Source organism: Mesocricetus auratus, unplaced genomic scaffold, assembly GCF_017639785.1.
Source record: "Mesocricetus auratus isolate SY011 unplaced genomic scaffold, BCM_Maur_2.0 Super-Scaffold_100676, whole genome shotgun sequence".
NCBI lineage: Eukaryota > Metazoa > Chordata > Mammalia > Rodentia > Cricetidae > Mesocricetus > Mesocricetus auratus.
This window is the reverse complement of record NW_024429266.1, coordinates 182,889,976-182,914,073: the sequence shown is the minus strand read 5'-3', so window position 1 is coordinate 182,914,073 and position 24,098 is coordinate 182,889,976. Positions and strand designations below refer to the sequence as shown.

The following is a 24,098-nucleotide window of genomic DNA, read 5'->3' as shown; positions in this document are numbered from 1 at the left end:
GTAGAGGTCGGAGGACAGGTCTCAGGGGAATCATTTCTCTCTGCCACTTTGTGGGACCTGGGGATTAAATTTAGGCCATCAGGCCTGTGCAAATGCCTCTACCTGCTGAACCATCTTGCCAGCTGTGCCTTGGTGGATTCTGACTTCTCAGATGTTTGTAAAACAGGGTTAGTAATATCTTTTTCATAGGAGCATCATGAAGATTATGATGATTAAAAGTGCTAATGCTCACCAAGTGTTTAGTGTAACACTTGGGGTTTAACATGCATTTCATAAGCTTCAGTTATTATTAAACCATTCTCCCAAGAGCTTGGCACAGTGGATTACTGCTAATCAGTTACTAAACTCCTAGCGGAGCAGAAGGCTATGTGTGTGGTGTGCTTTGGATGCTACTGGGAGATGCTTTCCTGTTTCCCTGATGCTCTGAAATCCAAAACGTTACATGCTTTCCTTAAACACTGCTTTTTCCAGAGAGCCTCCTGTTTAAAGGACATCTTCCAAGAGGGTGTCCCTTTCTCCTTGGTGTGGCTAGTTTATTAGATGCTAGGCTATTTTCTTTAAATGGTAGCCTAGGATCAGTGGGGACATCCAAGGGCTGGGATTTATTGTCAATTGGAAAATAATGTTAGAGCCTCTGAAAGATATCGACAATGTACTAAAGACAAAAACATTGCACAATATTCTGTCTTGTTCAACCTCTCTAGTAATAAGTGCAATTTCTATCTTCCTAGGGATGAATTTACACAGCCTGTGTTCCCCAAGTAAGACTATCTACCATGCTGCACATATCAAGCCTGCCCCAGGGCGCCACCTGCTGACTAAGTGCTTCCGCTCCCGCATTCCGGGCTGGCACGGTCCGGCCTTTATAGCACTAATCTCATCCGAGCCCACCCGACAGCACTCTGAACCCCTCCACCTCCCCACGACGTCAAGGAGTCCCTTGGTTTTGTACCTAGGTGAGACATCAAGGTTTGTTTCCCAGTGACCTTGAGGTTTGGCATCCAAGCCAGTTCTCTGGCAGATGGTGGCGCCTGAGGCTTAGGTTCATATCCCCCGAATAAAGGTACTTCTTGCCACGTTTTCCCAGCTTGGAGCTGAGGGAATCAGGCCATCATGACCTTGACCAGTTTGGAAGGAGAGAGGAGTGACTCACTGCACCGTCCCCATCCATTACCAGTTTGAGGTCTCAGAAAGCGTAGGACCCTATTTTAGTCACCAGAATTTGTCATCATCCGGCGCTGTTTTCCTCATTACACAGGCACGGGAGAGGAACAGGGGGGCAAGCCTTGGAGGCTGTGACGCTGTCCTGAAGGAGCACGTGGGAAGGGGCGGGGTGGGGGTGGGGGTGAGGTCTAGAAGGCCGAAGCAGGTCACAGATTTGACCCCACGAAATCTCCCAGGTTCTGTTTGGGCGATTTAGAGAAAGAGAAGACCTAGGAAAGAGAGCTGAGCCTTGGATCCTCCAACCTTGGTTTTCCTCCAAAGCACGAGAAACCTCTCCTAGCTCCATTCCTCTGAATTTTCCACAAAATAAATTCTGGCGTTCTAGAGACTACTGGAGAGCTCGCCAAACCAACTGTCCAGGACTTCTCCTTTAAGGCTCTTGGCTCCGCCCATCACGCCGCGCAGTTTAAGGCCCCGCCCCCTCACCCTCTTCCGTTGAGCTGGGCCGCAACGCGGCGGTCCGGGTCCCTTTAAGGCCGAGCCCCGCCCCCTGGCTCCCGCCCCTTCCCCTCCCCCAGCCCACCCCGGGTGGCCCGGCGGGTCCTACGGTGCGGCCCGCGGCGGTGAGCACTGGAGCCTAGGGGGCGCGGGGTCGGGGCCGCGAGTCTCGGCTGCTGCGGTGGCCTTGCGGGGCGGGGGCGGGGGCGGGGCTGGGCCAGAGGGGCTGGGGGCGCGGGGCCGGGACCGGCCCGGCGGGGGAGGGGCTCAGGTGACGCGGGCCGGGATCGGGTCTCGCAGCGCACCCCGGGCTTGGCGTGCCGGTCCAGGTGTGCGGTCGGCGGCGTTCCCGCTCTCCCCGGTCGGGTCAGAGTCCCCGTCCAGTCGGGTTGATGACGCGGTGCCCGTGCTCCCCAGGGGTCCAGGCCCATTTGTCGGGCTGCTGTTGGCGGGTGGTGTCTGAGATGCAGTCGTGACAGCTGCGGGAGGACCCTAGCCGGAAGCCGCGGCTTGGAGTGGGGAGGCAGGACGATACAGACTCCCCTTGGCCTCGGACACAGCTTGCGGGTGGCCAGCGGCAGGACGCCTGGCCCTGGAGGCCTGGCCCGCGTGGGACAGACGTGGGCCCACCCGCTCTACATAGGGGCCGAAGCGTGCGTTGGGAGAGACTGCCCCTGGGACCACAGTTCTAATCTTCTGTCCATCAGGGAGCTGGTGGTCACCATGGCAATGAGGGAACTGGTGGAGGGCGAATGTGGGGGTGCCAACCCGCTCATGAAGCTGGCCACCCACTTCACCCAGGACAAGGCCCTTCGGCAGGAGGGACTGAGGCCTGGCCCCTGGCCCCCAGGAGCCTCAGCTGCAGAGACGGTGAGTGTTCTAGAGCGGGAGAGCTCATTTGTCAGCCCATGGCTGCCTTCTCTGTTGTTCTAAGTAATAGCTGTTACCACGCAGTGACAGTGGTGTGAGCCCTGTGCATCTTTGCACAGAGGAGGACAACTGTTTTATAGACAAAGAAGCCGGGGCGTCGTGAAAGCTTGCCTCAGTCACCTGAGCAGTAGTTAGAGCTGGGGTGCTCCGGATGCCTGTGACCCCCCCTCATTGTGTGTATTGCCTCTTCTACATTCCTTAGGTTTCCAAGCCTTTGGGAGTAGGTTCTGAAGATGAGGTAAATACAACAAGTTTCTTGTCTGTCTGTCTGTCTGTCTGTCTCTTTTGGTCTATGATGATGTTTTTTTAAACTTTTAAACAGTCCACTCATACTTCACTTTGAACTCTCTTCACCAAATGAGATTTGTGTGTCAATGTTTTCTTCTACTCTTTTTGGTTCCCAAATTTACAGATAGACTTTTTTCCTTCGCTGTCTCCAGTGTCTATTTTCTTTCTGTCTGACATCAGTATCCCCATCCAGTGGGCCCTGCCCCTCTCTGAGCCCCCGATCCTAACGGTTCATCTCACCATCTCTCTGTAATAGTTGGTGGCAGAGTTCCTGCAGGACCAGAATGCACCCCTTGTTTCCCGTGCCCCTCAGACCTTCAAGATGGATGACCTCCTGGCAGAGATGCAGGAGATTGAACAGTCAAACTTTCGCCAGGCTCCTCAGAGAGGTGGGTTGAGGGCCTGGTGGGAAGAGCAGTGTTTTCTGTGCACAGAGGACTCCTATCCTTTGACTTTGCTGGTGTCAGCAGAGTGAGGAGGCAAAGGAGGTGTCATCCAGGAGTGACGGGCGCTTGTTTCCCTTTCCGAGTCTACTCTTGTCTCTTTTCAGCCCCTGGGGTGGCAGATTTGGCCTTGTCTGAGAATTGGGCCCAGGAGTTTCTTGCGGCTGGAGATGCTGTGGATGTAGCGCAGGATTATAATGAGACGGACTGGTCCCAAGAATTCATCGCCGAAGTCACAGGTGAGGCTTGTGGGAAAATCTGTACTATTTGTTTAAAAGTTCTGTACTGAAGTACTAATTCCTCTTAGGGTCACTTTTAGCTGTAATGACTTCTTGATTCATTTCTGTAGGACATTAGATGTGACTTCTTGTACTAATTCCTCTTAGGGTCACTTTTAGCTGTGATGACTTCTTGATTCATTTCTGTAGGACATTAGATGTGACTTCTTGTAGTAATCATAGGGAATCAAAACATATTAACAAGAAAACCGGGTTTGTTTGTTTTGCTTTGCTTTGTTTTGGAGACAGGGTTTTTCTTTAGCTTTGGAGCTTTCCAGCTGTCCTGGAACTCGCTCTGTAGACCAGGCTGGCCTTGAACTCACAGAGATCCGCCTGCCTCTGCCTCCTGAGTGCTAGGATTAAAGGTGTGGGCCACCACCATCTGACTTTCTTTGTTTTGTTTTGTAGAAAACTGGGTTTGAAAGAAGAAAATAAAGAGGGGGAGGAGAGTGAGAAAGAGGAGATGGCCATTTAGCCTAGTGGGGAGAGCCAGAGATGGGATGGATGGTCCAGGAAGAGAGAAATCATCACCGGAGCACCTGGGAGTCTGGCATCAGCCATCTTGAGTAGAACTGGGGTCTTGGAAAGTAGGATTGTGGGGTTCAGAAGTTAGGCCACCTCTGTATCTGTAGGTCTCTTAGCTCTAGATTAAACAAATTGTGGATGGAAAAAATTTGGAAAATCCTTATGTCTGTACTAAAAGTATACATATTTTCTGAGTTTTTAGACAGGGTCTCTTGTAGACTAGGCTGTTCTCTAAATCCCTGTGTAACACGTCTCCCTACTTCAGCCTCTTGAGTGCTGGGATTCCAAGTGTGAACCACTGTGCCTGGCTCTGTCTGTGTGTGCGTGTTTGTATAGGCATTATTTTCTAAACCATGTGATTACTATATACATGGCATTTATATTATATACTGGCTATTAAAAATCATCTAGGGATGTTAAAATAACAGGAGGATATGTGTGGGTTATATGCAAATAGATCATTTCATATAAGAGGCTGGAATCTGTAGAGTTTTGTGTCTGTATGAGTTCCAGGAACCAGTCTATTATGGTTATTGAACGAATGGTGTTTGAGGGTAAAGGTCATCTATGATGATAAAATAATATTAGCTCTATGTAGTTATTGTGCTCTGAGCTCTCTGTTAAGTGTATTGAATTTCTTGTTTGTTTAAACTCAAGAACCCAAGTTCTAGCTACTGTTTTTAGAATCACTTTATAGATAAGAATACTGAGTTTTTAAGGTAAAGTAACTTGCTTAAGGTAACAATCTTATAAGTGATTTAGTTTTTGTTTTGCTTTTTTTTTTCTTTTTGAAACAGGATTTCTCTGTGTAACAGTCCTGGTTATCCTGGAGCTCACTCTGTAGACCAGACTGGCCTTGAAGTCACAGAGATCCACCTGCCTCTGCCTCCAAAGTGCTGGGATTAAAGGCGTGTGCCACCAACGCCCAGCTAGTTTTTTTTTAATAGATTAGCTTTTATTTATTCTTAGGCATTTCCATACATGTAAACAGTACATCTTGTCCACATGTAACCCAGCTCTCTGGAAGAGCTCCCAACTCCTCTCTGCTCCCTCTCGATACCAAACTTGCCCTGCTGCCTCCCGTGTCCTCTCCTCTTTTCTCTTCTTTTTTGATATTAATAACCCACTGAGGCCAGTTCATGCTGCCTCCCAGATGTCACCTGATTTCGACTTGACCTGCAGGTGACTACAGCTGAAATGAGTCCGTGGGTGCAATAGGCATGCCATGTCCTGAAGACAGTGTGTCACTGCACCCCACGCCATCCTTCGGTTCCTACATTCTCCCCCCCCCCTTCTGAGCTGTTCCCCGGGGAGGGGGATTAGGATGGATGTCCCAGTCAGGACTGAGTGCTCCGTAGTCACTTACTTATTCTCAGCACGTTGATCAGTTCTGAGTCTGCCTAACCTGCTCACCACTGCAGAGAGAGGCTTCCCTGGCCGTGGTTGAGGGCAGCACTGATTTATGGATGAGCACATGTTAGACTGTTTGGCAACACACTGTTTAGGTTTCTCCCTAGGGTGTAGTTGGGGTTTGACTGTGGACCAAGCTGTCAGTCTGTCCTGCCAGGCCTGAACTTTATGCTTTTTCTCTCTTGGCTGCACACTTAATCTTAGCCTAATGTGTGTGTTTGGGGCATCCTCTGCTCATGCCTCCCTGCGGATTGATTGCTCTTCCCACACCTATCAGACTGGGTGAAGGGGAAGGGCAGTCCTCAGGGCAGTCCTCAGCCTTCCTCTTCCTGATCGCGCACTGAGAAGCATTGTTTGCCTTTTTCTTTGTTGAGAAATCCGAGGATGAGAAGAGATATGAATGGAGAAAGTTACAAAAGATTCTAGCCTCTCAGGCAGTCACAGTGTCCTGGATAGTTGAAGGTTTTTGGGTTGAGGACTTAGTTGGCTTCTCCTCTGACCATTTCTTACCCTCCTGAAGGCAGGGCTTCCTCCAAACACAAGAGAAATGCCCCAGAGCCCAGCAATGAGTATAAGCGGTTATAAGTCATTTCACCCAGATGCCCTTTCCTAAAGCAAGGAGAGCAGACAATGTTCTAGGATTTGCTATTAGTTCTAAGCCCTCTGCTAGGCTGAGATTTGGAAACCTGTTACAGTGTCAGTAGGAGACATGATATCCAAAGTCATGCCTACTTGTACCCAGTGGCCGTACTTTTCTAAAATCTCAGTTTCAGAACACTCTCAAGTCTTCCCTGGGGAATTGCCTCAAGTCAGAATCTGAACTAGCCAGAAACCCTCTGCTGGATCGGCCCTTTCAGGTGTCTACACAAACCTTAACCTTAAGCGATACATCTTAGTACAGAAAGACTTCTGCTGGAATGGGTGGGCATTAGTCATTTCCATAATTTAAAACTAACAGACAAAACAACCCAAACTGTGTGTGCAGTGAAGCACAATGTGAGCCTGATTTTATTATAACTGCTTCCTGTCCGTGACATCTTCCCTAATTTATAAATGAGAACAGCCTTAGAAAAACATGTTGGACCTGCCTCACCTGTTTGGTTGTCTTTGGAGAGCTCATCTGTTTTGCACATTCGTTTGCAACTATACCTGCTTCATTCACAGAGGCCCGGATGTGGGTGCTGTGTGAAATTGGTCTCTGTAAAATTGTCCTGTTGTGGTAGGTCTTTGATAGTGAATGAATGAATGAATGTATGTATGGATAGAGATTTGGGAGCAAAATCTGAAAGAAGTGGTTTTCTAGGAATTCATTATTTAAAAGATGTATTATTATTCTTTTATATGCATGGGTCTTTTTGCCTGCATGTTTGTCTGTGTGTCACATGTATGCTTTACCTGCAGAAACCACAAAAGGGCATCAGATCCCCTAGCACTAGAGTTTGAGGTTGTTGTTAGCTGCCAAATGGGGCCTGGGAATTGAACCCAGGCCATCTGGAAGAACCCTTATATAAACCATCAAGCTATCTCTGCAGCCCCAGAGTTCATATTTTAAAATGTTTTTCTCTTAGTGTTTGTAGCTGGTATGTTAGTGATTTAAGTTAACTGCTGTTTTATGGATAAGTAGATTTGAGACAAATCCTATACTTTTAAAAGTCTTACTAGCTATTTTATTTTTTGGTGTTTGTGAGATAATAATCTCACTGTAGCCCTGGTGTGCCTCCAGCTTAAATTTGTGGCTGTCTCTGGTGAATGTTAGGATTACTGGCATCATCCTTATGTGTGCCTTTTTTTTTTTTTTTTTTTTTTTTTTTTTGAGGAAAGGTCTTACTACGTAGCCCATAGCCTGGGCTGACTTTGAATTCAGTTCTGCCTCTGTCTCCCAAGTGCTGGGATTAAAGGTGTGCATCCCTACCACCTGACTAGTTGTTTTTTATATGGACAATTTTATGGTCTTACTGATAATTGTGGAAAAATAAATAAGAAGAAAACATGTAGGAAGCATGTGTTACCACCTCAGTGTCCCCCAGAGGTGATCAGGATTCACTTCGGTATGGTCTGTAGAGCTCATTGGTTTTGTTCCGTTTTGCACGCCATTATCTGTGTGTGAGCAGTGTCATGCAGCGTCATCAGATGTGTAGATTTGCATAAGCGCCATCCCAGTCAAGAGCCATCACCATACGAGACCCATCCCCCCTTTTCTGGTCTCTCATACTACTGATAGAAACATCTGATGTGTTTTCTGGCCAGTCAGAATCTTGTGCTTAGTCAGATCTGGAGATGAAACTCAGCCTGCAGGTATTCTGAATTTAGACAGACTCAGTTGAATACTGTGTGTATTAATCAGGGTTCTCTAGAGGAACAGAAACTTACAGAACACACACAGAGGACAGCCAACAGAGAGTGCAAGCTTCCTTCTTCCATGTCTGGAATAGACGAGACTTCCAGCCATAATCTACAGGCAGGTGTGGGCCAGACTAAAGGTGGATCTTCTCATCTCAAAAGATCCGGACTAAAGGTGGATCTTCTCATCTCAAAAGATCCAGACTAAAGGTGGATCTTCTCATCTCAAAAGATCCGGACTAAAGGTGGATCTTCTCATCTCAAAAGACCCGGACTAAAGGTGGATCTTCTCATCTCAAAAGATCCAGACTAAAGGTGGATCTTCTCATCTCAAAAGACCCGGACTAAAGGTGGATCTTCTCATCTCAAAAGACCCGGGTTGAAAATGAGTCTTCCCACAGTGTGAGGCTCATAGGGCAACGTGAGCTGCCAGCTAGTGCTGTTACAGGGAAAGTTGTCTGAAGCCCGGCAGAATGTGCTGGTGACAGCTCCTCCCTGAATATAGGAGGAGTGTGGAGTACAGGAGCAACCGTCTCCCTGTGGTGTTCCGTGGTGTTCCGGAAGATTTGCCCTCCACGGACAGTAAGATAGCACTAATTTGTTACTGCCTTTTATGTTTTTTGTTTTTGTTTTTTTGAGACAGGGTTTGTGTAGCCCTTTCTGTCTTGGAACTTGCTCTACTGACCAGACTGACCTTGAACTTACAGAGATTTGCCTGCCTGTGCCTCCCGAGTGCTGGGACTAAAGGTGTGTGCGACCACCGCCCAGCCTCTGTGTTTTAATTTTGCAGACACTCCTATGAGCTAACTGTTGTCTGTTTTATAGATAAGGAAGTAGAAACTTAGAAGTTAAAGTAAGTACTCTGAAAGGCACAGTGAGTGATGTGTGGAGTTGGAGTTGGATGAGGGTGACCTTAGGCTCCTCCCCACAGCACTCTCACTGCTTAGGGTAGGGAGTTCTGAGTGACCTTTTAGCTTGCAGCAGAAGTGCTCAGTGAGAAGTGTGGTGCAAACACAGGTGAAGTCCAGGCCGTTGGCTCTAGCTCTGCTTCTTATATGTGACCCAAGAGTCACTGCTCGCTTTGGGCTTTACTGCTTCAGTTTCAGGTCCAAATGGACCCGGTTTTCTGTAAGGATTTCTCACAAAAGGTTGTTCATTTGCTTATTTTATCTAATTCCTTTGTTGGGGCAGGTTCCTAGTGCCAGAAAATTCAGCATCTTGAGAGCAGTATGCATGAGCCAGAGACAAACTGTGTTAGATTGTTGTTGCTATTACTGTTGTGGGGTGCTGGGGATTGAACTCACACCCTTTAGAATGCTAGGCAGGAACTTAACGCTGATGTGCACACCTAGCCCTGAATCGTAGCAATGTAAGGATGGCGTCTCTCACCTGTGTTTCCTTTCCCCCTAAAGTGTGGCGTGTGTGTGATAAAGTCCAGGCCTGTAGATTTTTCTGTTGTTTTGCTATTGATGAGAACATTCTTCAGAAGTGGTTTGTGACTTTGTGGTCTCAGGATCACTCGTGGCCAGAGAGAGAGCAAGGAGGCAATGGAGAGTGAGCAGCACAGTGGTCTTTTCAACAGGACAGGAAGAGGAGCGGGGAGGAGGTGTTACCGAAATCTGCTTTTCAGGGTTCATATGTAAGCCACCGTCTATTTATGGTAAAGGAAGAAGAAAAATGTTACCTAAGGACAGAGCCTGGAGTTGTTGAGGGTTCTTAAAACACGGGATCTGTAAACCCAAACAATTGTCAATCATGCTTTTTATTCTGGCAACCAGGCATGACTTCCTGACAGTTAGGTGTGTGCATTCTGAGACCTTTGGCTCTTTTTCTGTAAGAGTTGACATTATTTTCTCAGAGTTTGAGATTGCTTTGTTGAAATTGTTCAGGCAAGTCTTAGGTAAGGTGGATGTACACCAATACTGAGGGCGTGAGGGGCCTTCTCAGCGCGACAGCAGGACAGTCAGACCTCCCGGTTGGGGGTGGATTACCTTGTCAGCACCTGGGATGTAAAAATGGGGCAGAGTCGAAGCAGCCTGGGCTTGCGTCTTCTCTGTTACCTCGGCAGTGCTCATCGGCTCACTGCTTGGTAGGACAAAGTTCAAGGAGTTGAGAAAGAGTTCAGTGCCCTCATTCATGTTTGTTCCCATGTTCATTGTGCCCTTTGTCACTAGAGTTTCTAAGTAACTTCAGAATTTGACTGAAAAACATGGCCTGTTAAAATGAATCTTGAGTTCAAGGCCAGCTTGGGCTACATAGTGAGACCTTGTCTTAAAAAACCCCAAACAGCAACAAGAGCCAGAGTAGTATTTGTTATCTCTGGGTGGAGGGGCCTGCGGCATCCTAGGAGGTTGCAAGCACCCTGCCTCTCGCCGGGTGGGGTTGTGAGTGCTGTGGTATGTCCTGGTTTGGCACATACTTTTTGTGTAGTTCCTATAAGGAAACCCTGATGCTCCCTGCTTCTTACTGAGGACTGCAGACTTAAAGGAAAAGGATTTGGAAGGATGGTGAAGGGGAAAGGAAGAACGAGGAGGGGAAGTTGGAAAGTAAAGGGTGTGTGTGTGTGTGTGTGTGTGTGTGGGCATGGAGGCTTCTGCCATTATCCTAGCCATAGGCAAATGGGTCTGAATGATTTTGAGGCCAGCCTGGTCTACCTATTGAGCTCCAAGACAACCAGGACTACATACAGAGACATCCCAAAACCTCCATCACCCCAAAAGAAAGAGGGAGTTAATATGGACAAAACTCATTGTATGGATGTATGGAATTGGTATACTGAAGCTCTAACTTTGTACAGCTGATATACACTATTAAAGATTTAAAAACTTTATTTTATGTGTATTTTTTTCCTACTTGTATCTGTGCACTACTTGTATGCTTGGTTCCCTTAAGGTCAGAAGACGACTTTGGGTCTCCTGGAACTAAGATTACAGGCAGCTGTGAACTACCATGTGGTTGCTGGGAATTGAACCCAGATTCTCTAGAAGAACAGCCAGTGCTCTTAACCACTGAATCATCTTTCTTTCTACCCTACTTTCCTTTATAGACGGGCTCTTTCTATAGCCTTCAACTTTCGAGCCTTCTGGTTCAGCCTTGGGAGTGCTAAGTTCTTTCCAGATCCTCCTTAGTAGGTTTCCTGTTCCCAGCTCTCCATAAACTTTCATTCAGCCACTGAAGAGGCTGCTGGGTTCACTAGAATATCTCTCCTGGGGGACTCTCCAGGGTTCTGTGTGCTTTGCTTTGGTTAAGTGTGTCAGTGAGTCTGTACTGCTTTCTCTTTCTCTGACCTTACACTGAAGTCTTGATGAGTTCCACAACTGCCGTTTGCAGACCCCTTGTCTGTGTCCCCTGCCCGATGGGCTGAGGAGTATCTGGAGCAGTCTGAGGAAAAGCTGTGGTTGGGAGAGCCAGAAGGATCTTCTACCACCGATGGATGGTGAGTCCAGTGTCTTTCTTGGATGGCATGAAGAGAGTATGTTTTGGGCAGTTTCCAAGCCTCCCCCATCTCCATTCTCCATCCACACCCAGCTTGCAGGCTCTTCTCTCCTTCATTTGTTAGCGTTCCCACTAGTGTTGTTGGTATTTCACCTGTTGGTGGTAGCCCTAACTATTCCGTTAGGGATTTGTAACTGTCTCGACGCACCATGTTTCCTGGAGCACGCCATTCTCTTCTCCCTCCCTTTCCAACTTCCACTGAGATATCCTTCTTTGCTGTAACTTGTAGCTTGTAGTTCCTTACGGTAGTGGGACAGCATTGTTCTCCCCTCAAGAATGATAGTGTTTGCCGTGGGCCAGGACTGCAGAAGCGCATGGGCAGTGGGTGGATGACGTAATCCTCCTTCTCACCACAGGTACGATGACTACCATCCTGAGGAGGATCTGCAGCACACAGCCAGTGACTTTGTGTCCAAGGTGGACGACCCCAAATTGGCTAACTCTGAGGTGAGTTGCCTCCTGTTGCTGAGCTTGGACTGAAGGCCAAAACCTTCTTTCCCTTTCCCTACTGTGCTGTAAAGAGGGGCTAAGATTCTAGAGCTGTCTTCCCTCTGGGGAACAGAGATTTTGGATCTGGCTGCATGTTGCCACTATTTCCCTCATTTCTTTGTCTACTAACTAACCCGTGGTCTTTCCTGTGCCTTCTCAACTCTGTGGAGGCAGAGCATCCCCACCCCCATGTGTTTGATCTCTGCTGTTTTCTTTTTAGGGTCTTTAGCATTGTCTTGATTTGCAGCTAGAGATGTTTATAGGGAGGGGTGAGTGCAGGGTCTCCTTGGGCATAGTTGAGAGTGTGCACCTAGAAGTCCTGTCCCAAGGTGCCTCTGTGTGTCTCTGTGCCCCAGTTCCTGAAATTCGTGCGACAGATTGGCGAGGGGCAGGTGTCCCTGGAGTCCGCTGCAGGGTCGGGCCGAGCACAGGCAGAACAGTGGGCAGCAGAGTTTATACAGCAGCAGGTAGGACATTGTCACTCCCCAGCCCACCTGAAGACTGCTGCCTGAGGCTGGATCAGTGTTCAGTGGGAAGGGGTTTTATGACAGGTTGCCCTGTGGCATCAAGATTGTGAGTGGGTGGGGAAAGATTCGGAGAACACCCAGGCTGGTGGTGTCTAGTGGGCTTTCGGTCACTCTGTTAGTGGAAAGGAAGTTGGTGGAGGTGGTACTGATCATCTTTTGTCACAGGGCACATCAGAGGCCTGGGTTGATCAGTTCACAAGATCTGGAAACAACACGTCTGCCCTTGATGTAGAATTTGAACGAGCCAAGTCAGCTATAGAGGTGAGAGCAGCTGGTGTGAACACAAGTGCCCTAGGGCCATGCCCTCTCATGGGGAGTATGGCTTTGTTAGTGTCAGGGTGATGACCATTGTCTCATAATGGGTCATCCGTGTAGGATAAGTGCTTTTTAAAAAATGTAATTTCTTGGACATCATTCCACATTCCTGCATCAGTCTGGGGGTAGGGTCGGGGAATTTGCATTTTACAAAAGCTTCTCTGATGGTTGCTGACACATTGAAGTTTAGTACCTATAGCCCTAGGGACACACTCCAGTAGAGTGGGGGAGGGGTGGAGTGGCCATGAAGCACCGCCTTTTCTCTCTGCCCTCCTTCCTTACAGTCTGATGTCGATTTCTGGGACAAGTTGCAGGCAGAGTTGGAGGAGATGGCAAAACGGGATGCTGAGGCGCACCCCTGGCTTTCTGACTATGATGACCTCACATCCGCCTCCTATGACAAGGTAGGAGTCCCTGGCTTTCCAGGTTCTGGAATGGGAAGTTTCCATGCTGAAGCTGTTGCTGTTTTGGAGCCTATTTCTGTAAAGTCTGATGATACCTTGGCTCCTGCTGTCCAGTAATTGAATGGTCACGTGTTGTTGCGATTCGGTGGTTAGTAAGAATACCTCTGCACATCGCACAGTGATATAACGCCCATGAGGGGGCCTCACACACGACACACTAGGAACAGATGGGTAGGTCCTCTTCGCTGGTTGTACTGGGACAATTTATCTGCTGCTGGCCCCTCTGCTGGACAGTGGGAGTTGATGAATCATTCTTTGTCCATGCTGTGATATGTGCTTTCTTTTTACCTCATGAGTTCAAGCACCTGCTCCCCCACTCCCAAATGCTGGGGATCAAACCGGGGTGGTGTGTGCTAGAAAGGACTAACTATCCCATTGGGCTATACCCTCAGCTCTCATTTAACTATCCCATTGGGCTATACCCTCAGCTCTCATTTAACTATCCCATTGGGCTATACCCTCAGCTCTCATTTAACTATCCCATTGGGCTATACCCTCAGCTCTCATTTAACTATCCCATTGGGCTATACCCTCAGCTCTCATTTAAGCTCTGATCTCTTGTAGGAACAGGCTCTTTTGTCCCAATTCAGGATTTCAAAGAATTACATTAACTTATTTAAACAATAGGAACATTTCCAGTAGTCTATGGTGAAGATATTTGGATTTTGCATGTAATGTGAGCTTTTGGCTTAGATGTTTGTGAGTAAACCTGCTTGTGAGTTGCAGGATCACTGGGGACGTGACTGATAATTGAGCCTCTGAGTTGAAGCATGAGAGGGAAGACAGAATAGGAACGGAGTAATGATAGTTGGAGGTTTCTGTCCTGTCCCATCCCAAATAAACACACAGAAGTTTATATTAATTACAACTGTTTGCTGATGGCTCATGCTTCTTATTTGGCTAACTCTCTCTTAATTATTAACCCATTTCTATTAATCTGTGTATCTCCACTTTGTCTTGGTTTACTGGTGATGCCTGGCCCTCTTGTCCCTTGGCAGCTACATGGCATCTCCTCTCTGCCTTCTTCTTCCCAGCATTCTCCTAGTCTGGTAGCCCCGCCTATACTTCCTGCTTGGCTACTAGCCAGTCAGCATTGATTCATCAACCAATAGGAGAAACACATATTCACAGTGTACAGAAGAACATCCCCCATCAGAGTAACTCTTTCTCAGCCCTCCCTCTTTCTCAGCTCCACTGTGGAGGAGGAAGGACTGGACCCTGAGATGCGGAGCTGGGTGGTGGAGGTGGATTTCGACACAGGGAGCTGTGCCAAGGTGGGAGAGGGAAGTTGAGGGGCCGTGAGACTCAGGGACTGGTGAGAAGGGAGTAACCTGCTACAAGGGAAAATGGGACTATAGTATTGCCATCTGCTCTGGACTTGTTCAAGAATGGTCTTGTGTGGTACATTGAGGGCCTGCTTCGTTCTAGGGATCTCACCTTGTATTTTGCCACAATATAAATTCCTCTTATAGAGTAGCACTTTCATTGTCCTACATTAGCAATTCGATATGTTGTTAACTTATAATTGACATTTCCATACGTTTGATAAATGGAGATGTAAGTACTGCTTTCATATGGGTAATATTTTCTCTTAGTGTTTATTACTCTGGAAATTATGACATACTAAGCAGAATAACTTTTTAAATTTGAAGCTTAATTTAGCACTTATTATTAGCTCACAGGTCTTTCTGTGCTTTTTAGGGCTATTTATATTTTTGCATGTGTCTGTGGTGTGCACGTGTGTGCTGAGGTCAGGTATTTACATGAGGTGTCTTCCTTCATTGCTTTCCTCTTTCCTGCCTGGGGCGGGGCCTCTCTCTGTCTCCCTCCCTCCCTCCCTCCCTCCCTCCCTCCCTCCCTCCCTCCCTCCCTCCCTCCCTCCCTCCCTCCCTCCCTCCCTCTCTCTCTCTCTCTCTCTCTCTCTCTCTCTCTCTCTCTCTCTCTCTCTCTCTCTCGCCCCCAGAGCTCACTGACACAGCTGTAGTCTAGTTGGCCAGCTTGCCCTGCGGATCCACTCTCCAACTGGACCACATGATTGCCTGGGTTTTGCTCTCAGGAGTTGGGGATCCGAACTCTGGTCCTCCTGTTTACCTGCAAGTGCTTTATCCACTCAGCTGTCTCCTCTTCCCTCTTTATACTTTTTAAAAATTAAACTTTTTTATTGATAACCCTTAGATCACTGTTCACTGTTAGTGAAAGTGTTTCTGTGATATAGAGATGCTTTGAAGTGTGCTATGTCCACAGTGTGAGAGTTTGGAACAGCCCAAGGCAGTGGATCAGACAAGAGATGACTGGCTGGGTGAGAGCTTTCAGGATGTGTAGCAGTGCTCAGCTCCCATGCTCAGCTCTCTGCACCCTGTAGGCCATGAAGGGCTCCCTCAGAGCGTTCTTTCCCCATCCATGCAAATGCTTTCTTTTGCACAGGGAGATAGCAGTTCATTCCTCTTTGAGCAGTGAGACCTTAGAAACGACAGATTACGGGCTCGAGAGGAAACTCACGTGTGGGAGATGATTGTATTCATTTGTCACGTTGTCTTGTGGAGACGCCAGAACATTCATCACTGCTGACTGCTCACACGGGGGCCTTGTACCTTATGGAGGTAGCTACAGGCACTGTTAGTGAACAGGGTTTAAGACTTTTAGTAAGGCTCTCAGCCTTGAGGCATAAATTATTCATTAGGAAATTATATGTGATAACAATCTGCTTTCCACAGAGTGGTCTAAAGGATGGCTTGATGATGAACATCAGTTAAGATTGAGTGTGAACATATTTATTCTATTGAATTCAAATGATCTAGAGCATGTGTGACCTGTGGATAAGTGGATTTGCCACTCATTTGTAAATGGTTCAGTGGCTCAGAATGGTTTTAGCATTTTTAAATGACTGAAAGAAATCAAAAGAGTAATACAGTTTGTAATAACAAAAGATCAGTGTCCATGAGTAAAATTTGATAGTGACATAGCTATGCCCATTGCTTACATACCTCCTCTGGCTGCTTCTGCCCTCTTGTGGTGGAGTTGGGTAGTTGCAGTAGGACCTGTGTGAAGTATTATCGTCTGGTCATTTACTGAGAAGGCATGCTATTCCTTCTAGTAGGGTCATTACTGAATTTTTAATATTCCTAACTATCCATATGACACATTTCTCTCAAAGTCAGCTCCAGCAGCCAGTCTCGTGTTTTGAACCCCGCTGCAATTGTTAATTGTCCTTTGCATCGATGACTTGTGATGTAGAACATAGCCCTTCTGACTCTTTGTTTCACAATGATGAACAGGACATCTTGTCTTTATTCTGTAAGGTTTGCTGCTAAGTTCTCCATGTCTGCACTGTGTTTGAAACTGTTCACCAAACCATCTGGTGACGTGCCTGTGGTGTTTGTTCTTTTTTGTGGTGGTAACCTCCCCCAAAGAATATTTTACTTGTGATGGTAACCTCCCCCAAAGAATATTTTACTTGTCCAAAGCCTTGTGGCTCACCAGTGACGTTCACCTCATCCTGCTGTCCTCCTGTCTCACGTCAGATGCTAGTCGGCAAGCTTCTTAGGTGGCACTGTGACTTTCTCAGTGGAGAACCCCCAGCTGGAAGAGAACAGTGTCTTGTAGAAGCATTCTCTGACAGCCAGCTTTTGGGGTCCCAGTTGTATTTAAAGTCTAGAAGCCCAATATGGTGACTTATGTCTGTAATGTCAGCATTTGAGAAGCTGAGGAAAGAAAATAGCTGTGAGTCTGAGGCCAGCCTCAGCTACATGACACGACTCCGCCTAAAAATCAAACAAACAAAAATAAAAGAAACAAGCAGCCGGGCGGTGGTGGCGCACGCATTTAATCTCAGCACTCGGGAGGCAGAGGCAGGCGGATCTCTGTGAGTTCGGGACCAAGCCTGGTCTACCGAGCGAGTTCCAGGACAGCCTCCAAAACAATACAGAGAAACCCTGTCTCGAAAAACCAAAGAAACAAGCAAACGTAGTTATGGAGAATAAATTAAGCATTCTGATGTACCCCATCAGTTCATGCAGTCCCCCCAGTTGGACAGGTCTTGCAGGGCCTCTGGCTCTCGTGTCATGTGTGCGTGCGTCCCGTCACACTAGGAGTTAGGGCCTGAGGCGAGCAGTGCAGGCTTGGGAAATAAGTTGATGACCCAGCGTAGACACTTACATCCTCAGCCAGCTCGCTCTGCAGCCACTGCACTCGCCTTTGCTTTGTCATGGATGCTCCTCACAATTTGGGGACTTTGCTACATCTGAGTGGAAGCAATCCTTCACCTTCTCTGCCCGTTTTGGCTGCTGTTTTCCCAGCCGTGCTGCCCTGACTGCCTAGATCCCCTCTTGGAATTCTCCCTTCGATTCCCTCCCTTTAGGGGTACCAGTTTGAGGAGGAGAACCCGCTGCGTGACCACCCTCAGGCTTTTGAAGAAGGGCTGCGTCGACTTGAGGAGGGAGACCTGCCCAATGCTGTGCTGCTGTTTGAGGCTGCCGTGCAGCAGGACCCTAAGCACATGGAAGTGAGTGGGCGCCATCCGTTTTGTGGGAGGGCCCAGAGAGGCATGCCGATGGGGCATGGTCTCCTGGGGCCAGTGAGACAGCATGCCGGGGAAGCCCATGGGAGAGAGGACACGAAGTCAGTGATGGAACTGTCAACTTCTCTCTAGGCCTGGCAGTATCTGGGTACCACCCAGGCTGAGAATGAGCAGGAGCTCCTGGCTATCAGTGCCCTGCGGAGGTGAGTGTGCCGCTGTGAGGGTGCTTTTAGCCTAACAGACACCAGTTCCTTGTCTTTTCTGACTGCGAGTATACAAATAAACCCGAGACTGTCCACGTCAGCATAGCTCAGTAATGGCTAGAGGAGGGAGCAGAAGGCTTGATTCTGATCCTCTGTCAGCTTTGGGTGTAGTTGTGGGATCTTTCATATTAACTCGAAGGCCGGAGGATCCTTCTCCATGTTAAGCTGAGCAGGCAGAAAGGAGGCCACCATGAGTGTATTTCAGAGCTTGCCCATGGACCCCTGGTGCCGAGGGCTGCTGGTGTCCTTTGCAGATTCTCAGTCTGCTTCCCTTGTCAGGTGTCTGGAGCTGAAGCCAGACAACCGGACAGCACTGATGGCACTGGCTGTAAGCTTCACCAATGAGTCCCTGCAGCGGCAGGCCTGCGAGACCCTGCGAGACTGGCTCCGCTACTCACCAGCCTACGCCCATCTGGTGGCTCCTGGCGAAGAAGGGGCGAGTGGGACAGGACTGGGCCCCAGCAAGCGTGTCTTGGGATCCCTGTTGTCCGAGTGAGTGCATGGGGCTCCCAGGATGAGGAGGGTAATTGGAGTCCTAGTGAGAACATGACCTTGGTTTGGGCAGCTTCGGGATGCTGAGATCCAGCGATCTAAGAGTGAAATGGGTTACTCAGGGTCAGCTTGATGGAGCTCAGTGTTCTACCATGCACTGCTGGATGAAGCAGAGCAGACTGTGGAGTGGAATTTGGGTGAAGGAGGTGCACTGAGGAACCCTGGGATGCGGCTGGTTTTAAGGGGTTGTTTGGAGGTCAGGAATACAGATAGACCCAGCTCCCTACCTGTGCTTTTCTTCTCCTTACCTAGCTCCCTGTTTCTTGAAGTGAAGGAGCTCTTCCTGGCAGCTGTGCGTCTGGACCCCACATCCATTGACCCTGATGTGCAGTGTGGCTTGGGGGTCCTCTTCAACCTGAGTGGGGAGTACGACAAGGCCGTGGACTGTTTTACGGCTGCCCTCAGTGTCCGTCCCAATGTGAGCCTCAGGGGAGAAAGGTTCAAGAGTCATCCTGGGAGACTTCCTGAGAGTCTTGGGGAGACTGGGAAATGAAGGGGGGCCAGGGGAGAACAGGAGTGTCTGGACACAGAACGGAGTGGGTGACGCCACAGGGTGCCCTAGTGAGCACACCGGGAGCTACTGAGGGCAAGAGAGTGGGTTAGTAACCGACAGTAACCAGACAGTAACCAGACAGTAACCAGACAGTAACCAGACAGTAACCAGACAGTAACAGACAGTAACCAGACAGTAACCAGACAGTAACCAACAGTAACCAGACAGTAACCGACAGTAACCAGACAGTAACCGACAGTAACCAGACAGTAACCAGACAGACAGTAACCAAATAGTAACCAGACAGTAACCAGACAGTAACCAACAGTAACCAGACAGTAACCAGACAGTAACCAGACAGTAACCAAACAGTAACAGACAGTAACCAGACAGTAACCAGACAGTAACCGACAGTAACCAAACAGTAACAGACAGTAACCAGATAGTAACCAAACAGTAACAGACAGTAACCAGACAGTAACAGACAGTAACCAGACAGTAACCAGACAGTAACCAGACAGTAACCACATAGTAACCAAACAGTAACCAGACAGTTACCGACAGTAACCAGACAGTAACTAGACAGTAACCAGACAGTAACCAAATAGTAACCAGACAGTAACCAAATAGTAACCAGACAGTAACCAGACAGTAACCAGACAGTAACCAGAAAGTAACCAGATAGTAACCAAACAGTAACCAGACAGTAACCACATAGTAACCAGACAGTAACCAGACAGTAACAGTAACCAGACAGTAACTAGACAGTAACCAACAGTAACCAGACAGTAACTAGACAGTAACCAACAGTAACCAGACAGTAACAGACAGTAACCAGATAGTAACCAGACAATAACCAGACAGTAACCAGATAGTAACCAGACAGTAACCAGACAGTAACCAGACAGTAACAGACAGTAACCAAACAGTAGCGGAGTAGGCAGCACAATCGGCAGCAGTTGGTCCAGGCCTAACTCATATTCCCAGACCTCTCTCTCTGTCCCAGGACTATTTGCTGTGGAACAAACTTGGGGCCACACTAGCCAATGGGAACCAGAGTGAAGAAGCAGTTGCCGCATACCGCAGAGCCCTGGAACTACAGCCTGGGTATATCCGGTCTCGCTATAACCTAGGCATCAGCTGCATCAACCTTGGGGCTCACCGGTGAGTACGGGTTCCTCTGTGAACAGATGAGCCTTGCCTTCTTGGCTTTGACTTCTCGTGTTCTGATGCTCCCTCCCCATGCTCCATCTGCCTCACCAGCTCTCATTCCTGTTCCCTACAGTGAGGCTGTGGAACACTTTCTGGAGGCCCTGAACATGCAGAGGAAGAGCCGGGGCCCTCGGGGTGAGGGGGGCGCCATGTCAGAGAACATCTGGAGTACCCTGCGGCTGGCCTTATCTATGTTAGGCCAGAGTGATGCCTATGGGGCAGCTGATGCTCGGGATCTGTCTGCCCTCCTAGCTATGTTTGGCCTGCCCCAGTGACAGTGGGATGGGCTGCCCTGTGAGTGTCTGCCTAGAGGGGTCCTCGCTCTGGATGTGACTCCCTCTCCTCCAGTGGGCCTACCAAGGGATTGGGCTGATGACCACAAGCGGTACGACCTCTCAGGAGCTGCCCCGAAGTAGGGGTGCATAGTCTGTCCTCGGTCCTACATAATTGTAGGGAGTGAGCTGTCTCTGTCCCTTGGTAATTCAAGGGCTGTATATCTAGCTCCAGATCTCTTTCTGCTCATCATGCCCTTTCTTGGTGCTGCGTTTGGGTAGGACCCAGTGACATAGGGAAATTGTTGTCATCAGCTGCCATTTATGCTAGGGTCCACCACATTTGTAAGTCTCTCCTTGCCCTGCTCTTCCTGGGAATTGGTAACAGTCCAGCTTCCTTGGGCAGTTGATTGTAAGAGGTTCTCCCAGCAGCTGTGTGGGATGGATGCTAGCTGTTGGCCTGCTAACGGAAACGCTAACGCGCTCTCCAGAGCCCAGCTTGGGACAGGTGCTCGTAGTTGTGTCACTCATGGGAGTGAGCTGGCTTCTGTTCTCTGTGGTGGACTCCGAAGCAGTGGATGCTCATCACTGCAGGGAGCGTGGACGAGGAGGGGGGGGGAGGGAGACACGTTTGTGGAAGGAGCCCAGAGTCTGAGGCAGGACAGTAGGGGGTGTGGTCAGTCCTGAAGTCCCCTCTGCTCCTTGAGAGAACTGTAAGTAGGAACTGAACGAACTCTTGTAGCAAACTGGTTCAGAAGTTGTATTCTTGCCAAATTCCCAACAAAGTGTGTGTGTGGGGGGGGGCGGGGGGCTCCAGTGTTACCATTGAAAAATCCCCTCCCCCATATTACCTCCACAAGGTAAAGATCAAGGGACGCTGAGGGAGCCGCTGAATTCTTCACTGTCCTCTGTGTGGGGAGACACACACGCCCCCACAAGTGACTGCTAAGCCTCTTGCCTTGTCTTCAGGAGCTAATGATCAGAGATGTGTTTTTTTTTAAACTGCCATGATCCCAAGGTTCCATCCTGAAATTTATTTTTCTTTGTATGCATATGTGTAAATGATTTAAAAATAAAATGTAAAATATTTGTATGAAGAATAAACTGAGCTGGTGTGGGTAGGATTCTGCTGCTGGCTAATGCTGGGTGATGGGAGGCTGGTCAGTGTTTGGCAGATTAATGTTCAAGTTTTCCCTTCTCTGTCTTTTAAATTCTCACAAGCATCCATCCCTGCAGAATTATTGAGTGCCAGCAACCTGCCATGGTTCCTGGTGTTTTAGCCCTCCCTCCCTTCCTCCCTCCTCTTTTTTTTTTTAATTTTATTTTCATTGGTGTTTTGCCTGCATGTATGTCTGTGTGAGGGTGTCAGATCTTGGAGACAGGTACTAGCTGTCATGTGGGTGCTGGGAATTGAACCCAGGTCCTGTGGAAAAGTAGTCAGTGCCCTTAACCACTGAGCCATCTCTCCAGCCCCCTTTTCCTCCTCTTATATTTTTAAACATAATGTTACTATTACAAAGGGAACTGTGTAGTGCTGTGTAATCTTGGGTCTTTTTTGTCTTCAGTGCTGAGGATTTACTTTTGCTCTTAACCTACCTGGAATTTAAGCAGACGCTATACCACACCTGGCTGTACAAGTCCATGTGGTTCTGGGGTGGTGGTGCCATTAGCATAGCCCATGTGAGTGGCAGACTGCAGTGTGCATTGTGAAATCTATATGGCTATGACCAATAGACCTGTATGGGTGGCCACTTTTTCTTCTAGGTCTCTGCCTGGCTCTCCTTTATGTGTCCCTTTACCTGCCTGCTCATTGGCCATTGATGGTCCTCAGGACTCCATCTTTGTCCATCGTTTTAGGAGCCCTCATCTGTACCTGTGGGTGTGACGACCATATAATGCTGGTGACTGTCCAGCCTAGATCTCCACCCCAAGTTTCAGATACATCATGTACTGTTTTTGTCCCCCACAGAAGGATAGTTCCAGGCACTGTGGACTCAATAAGTTCAAATTATTTTTCTTCCAAAAATCTTGCATGTTCTTGGAAATCTTAGAAGACTGAATAGCTTTGTTCCTTTCATGTTACCCTGTAAGAGCCCATTAGACTCCTCCATGGTTCATGGAAGTCTGGGATTTAGGCCTTTAAAGATTTTTGTCTTTAAAGGTGGGGTGGGGGGGGTTGTCTCATCTTTTTCAGATTATTGTGAAAACTTGTCATCTCATTCACTCCTCATCGATGGCGCTGTTGCTCCACAGTGGCATTTGATACAGTGTCTGACTGCTGACTACACAATTGTGGACACATGCAGACATTTGGTCCCTGCCTGCTGAGTGAATAGTGTACACTGGAAGTGTGTTAAAGAATCAAGACATGTTGAATCGTGGAGATGCTGATCCATTCTTCTCTGTTTGGGGAGGATGACTAAATTTCCTGGTCACTGGACCTTGCTCCCTAGGGGAATGTGCCATGAGTCAAGAGTGCTTTTGGAAGTTCTACTAAGAGAGCACACTGAAGGGCTTATTCTCCCTCAGGACAAAGCCTCAGTGTGACCCACACTCACTTGCGGAGCAGAAGGGAGAACCTCAGACCTGGAGAGGGAACCCCACCGTAGGTGAGATGCCTATGCACAGGACAGCCTCAGAGCTCCCGGATGGCATGCCAGTGATGAACCTGGCAAGAACTCTTTGCAAGGAAGTCATGGCTTTGGAGACCGAGGCTGCCTCTGGCCACAGGGCTTATGTGCAGGTGGTGAGGGAACCTGATGCTGGCTGCCAGAAAGCAGCCGTTTGGGGAGGCTGACAGAAGACATGTTTGGAGTGAGTGGTCAGTCTTCGCTGCTGGCCTTACAGAGGTACAGGCATTCAGATGCACTGCTTTCTAATACTAGTTATGCACATGAGTTCTTCCCTGAACAATGACATGCTTAATTTTAATGTATTTCTGAGAATTTCGTGCTATGTATTTTGACCATATTCTTCCCCACTCAACTCCCAACTCCTCCCAAATTCCCCTGCACTTATTCAGAATATGCAATCAGAGGGTTCCAGGTAAGACAGTATATTAGAAGCTATCTCAATGTGACCCTATAAGGGAGAAGTCTGAATAAGAAAAAACTACTTTAAAGAAAGGGGGAACTTTGGAGATTCACAAAAACAACATTAGGATACCTGATAAGCAAGGAGAAAAGGATGGGCATTGCACAGGAAGGAAGTAATTCGAGGCTAGCACGATGGCTCCCTGGGAAAAGGTACTTGTCAGACAAACCAGACGATTCGAGTTTAAACCCTGGAACCACATAAGCTGACTCCAGAAAGTCCTCAGACCTCAACATAAAGGAACATTTGGAGCCCTGCCACTCATGTTTGAAGTCACTGGTACCCACACCTGATAAAGGCACAACAGAAAAGAAGAATTCTAAATCAGTTTCCTTGGTGAAAGTTGATACAAGATTTAATAAAATACTTAGAAACTAAATTGAATAAAAGAAAATTATGCATCATGACTAAGTTGGTTTTATTACAGGGATGGAGGTGTTCTGGCTTTTGGTTTTTTTTTTTTGTTTTGGTTTTTGTTTTTGTTTTTGTCAGTGGGACACAAGCTATGGTTATCTGGGAAGGGGAATAGCA

The 24,098-nt window shown here is 48.1% G+C and overlaps 1 protein-coding gene across 8 annotated transcripts; it reads left to right on the top strand.

Moving 5' to 3' along the window:
* Positions 1 to 1,664: 1,664 nt before the first annotated feature.
* Positions 1,665 to 23,974, top strand: Pex5 (peroxisomal biogenesis factor 5). 8 transcript variants are annotated; one of them, XM_013110396.3, is made up of 16 exons: positions 1,665 to 1,787; positions 2,370 to 2,532; positions 2,795 to 2,830; positions 3,137 to 3,269; positions 3,431 to 3,562; positions 11,207 to 11,312; positions 11,728 to 11,818; positions 12,217 to 12,327; positions 12,553 to 12,648; positions 12,987 to 13,106; positions 17,524 to 17,667; positions 17,815 to 17,885; positions 18,225 to 18,437; positions 18,750 to 18,915; positions 19,997 to 20,154; positions 20,276 to 21,578. In XM_013110396.3, exons 2-16 carry the CDS (start codon positions 2,386 to 2,388, stop codon positions 20,475 to 20,477), a joined length of 1,926 nt encoding a protein of 641 aa, XP_012965850.1. In that variant the 5' UTR covers positions 1,665 to 1,787; positions 2,370 to 2,385; the 3' UTR covers positions 20,478 to 21,578. The 8 variants fall into 8 exon arrangements, with proteins under 8 accessions (XP_012965850.1, XP_012965849.1, XP_040593404.1 ...); XM_013110395.3 differs by having other exon boundaries at positions 1,713 to 1,787; positions 2,080 to 2,532; XM_040737470.1 differs by lacking the exons at positions 1,665 to 1,787; positions 20,276 to 21,578 and adding an exon at positions 22,669 to 23,974 and having other exon boundaries at positions 1,936 to 2,532.
* The last annotated feature ends 124 nt before the right edge of the window (positions 23,975 to 24,098 follow it).

Coding starts and splice junctions, on each gene's coding strand:
- Pex5 (XM_013110396.3), top strand. CDS start 2,386: ATGGCAATGAGGGAACTGGTGGAGGGCGAATGTGGGGGTGCCAACCCG. Junction 2,533..2,794: donor GAGCCTCAGCTGCAGAGACG/GTGAGTGTTCTA, acceptor TACATTCCTTAG/GTTTCCAAGCCTTTGGGAGT. Junction 11,819..12,216: donor CCAAATTGGCTAACTCTGAG/GTGAGTTGCCTC, acceptor TCTGTGCCCCAG/TTCCTGAAATTCGTGCGACA.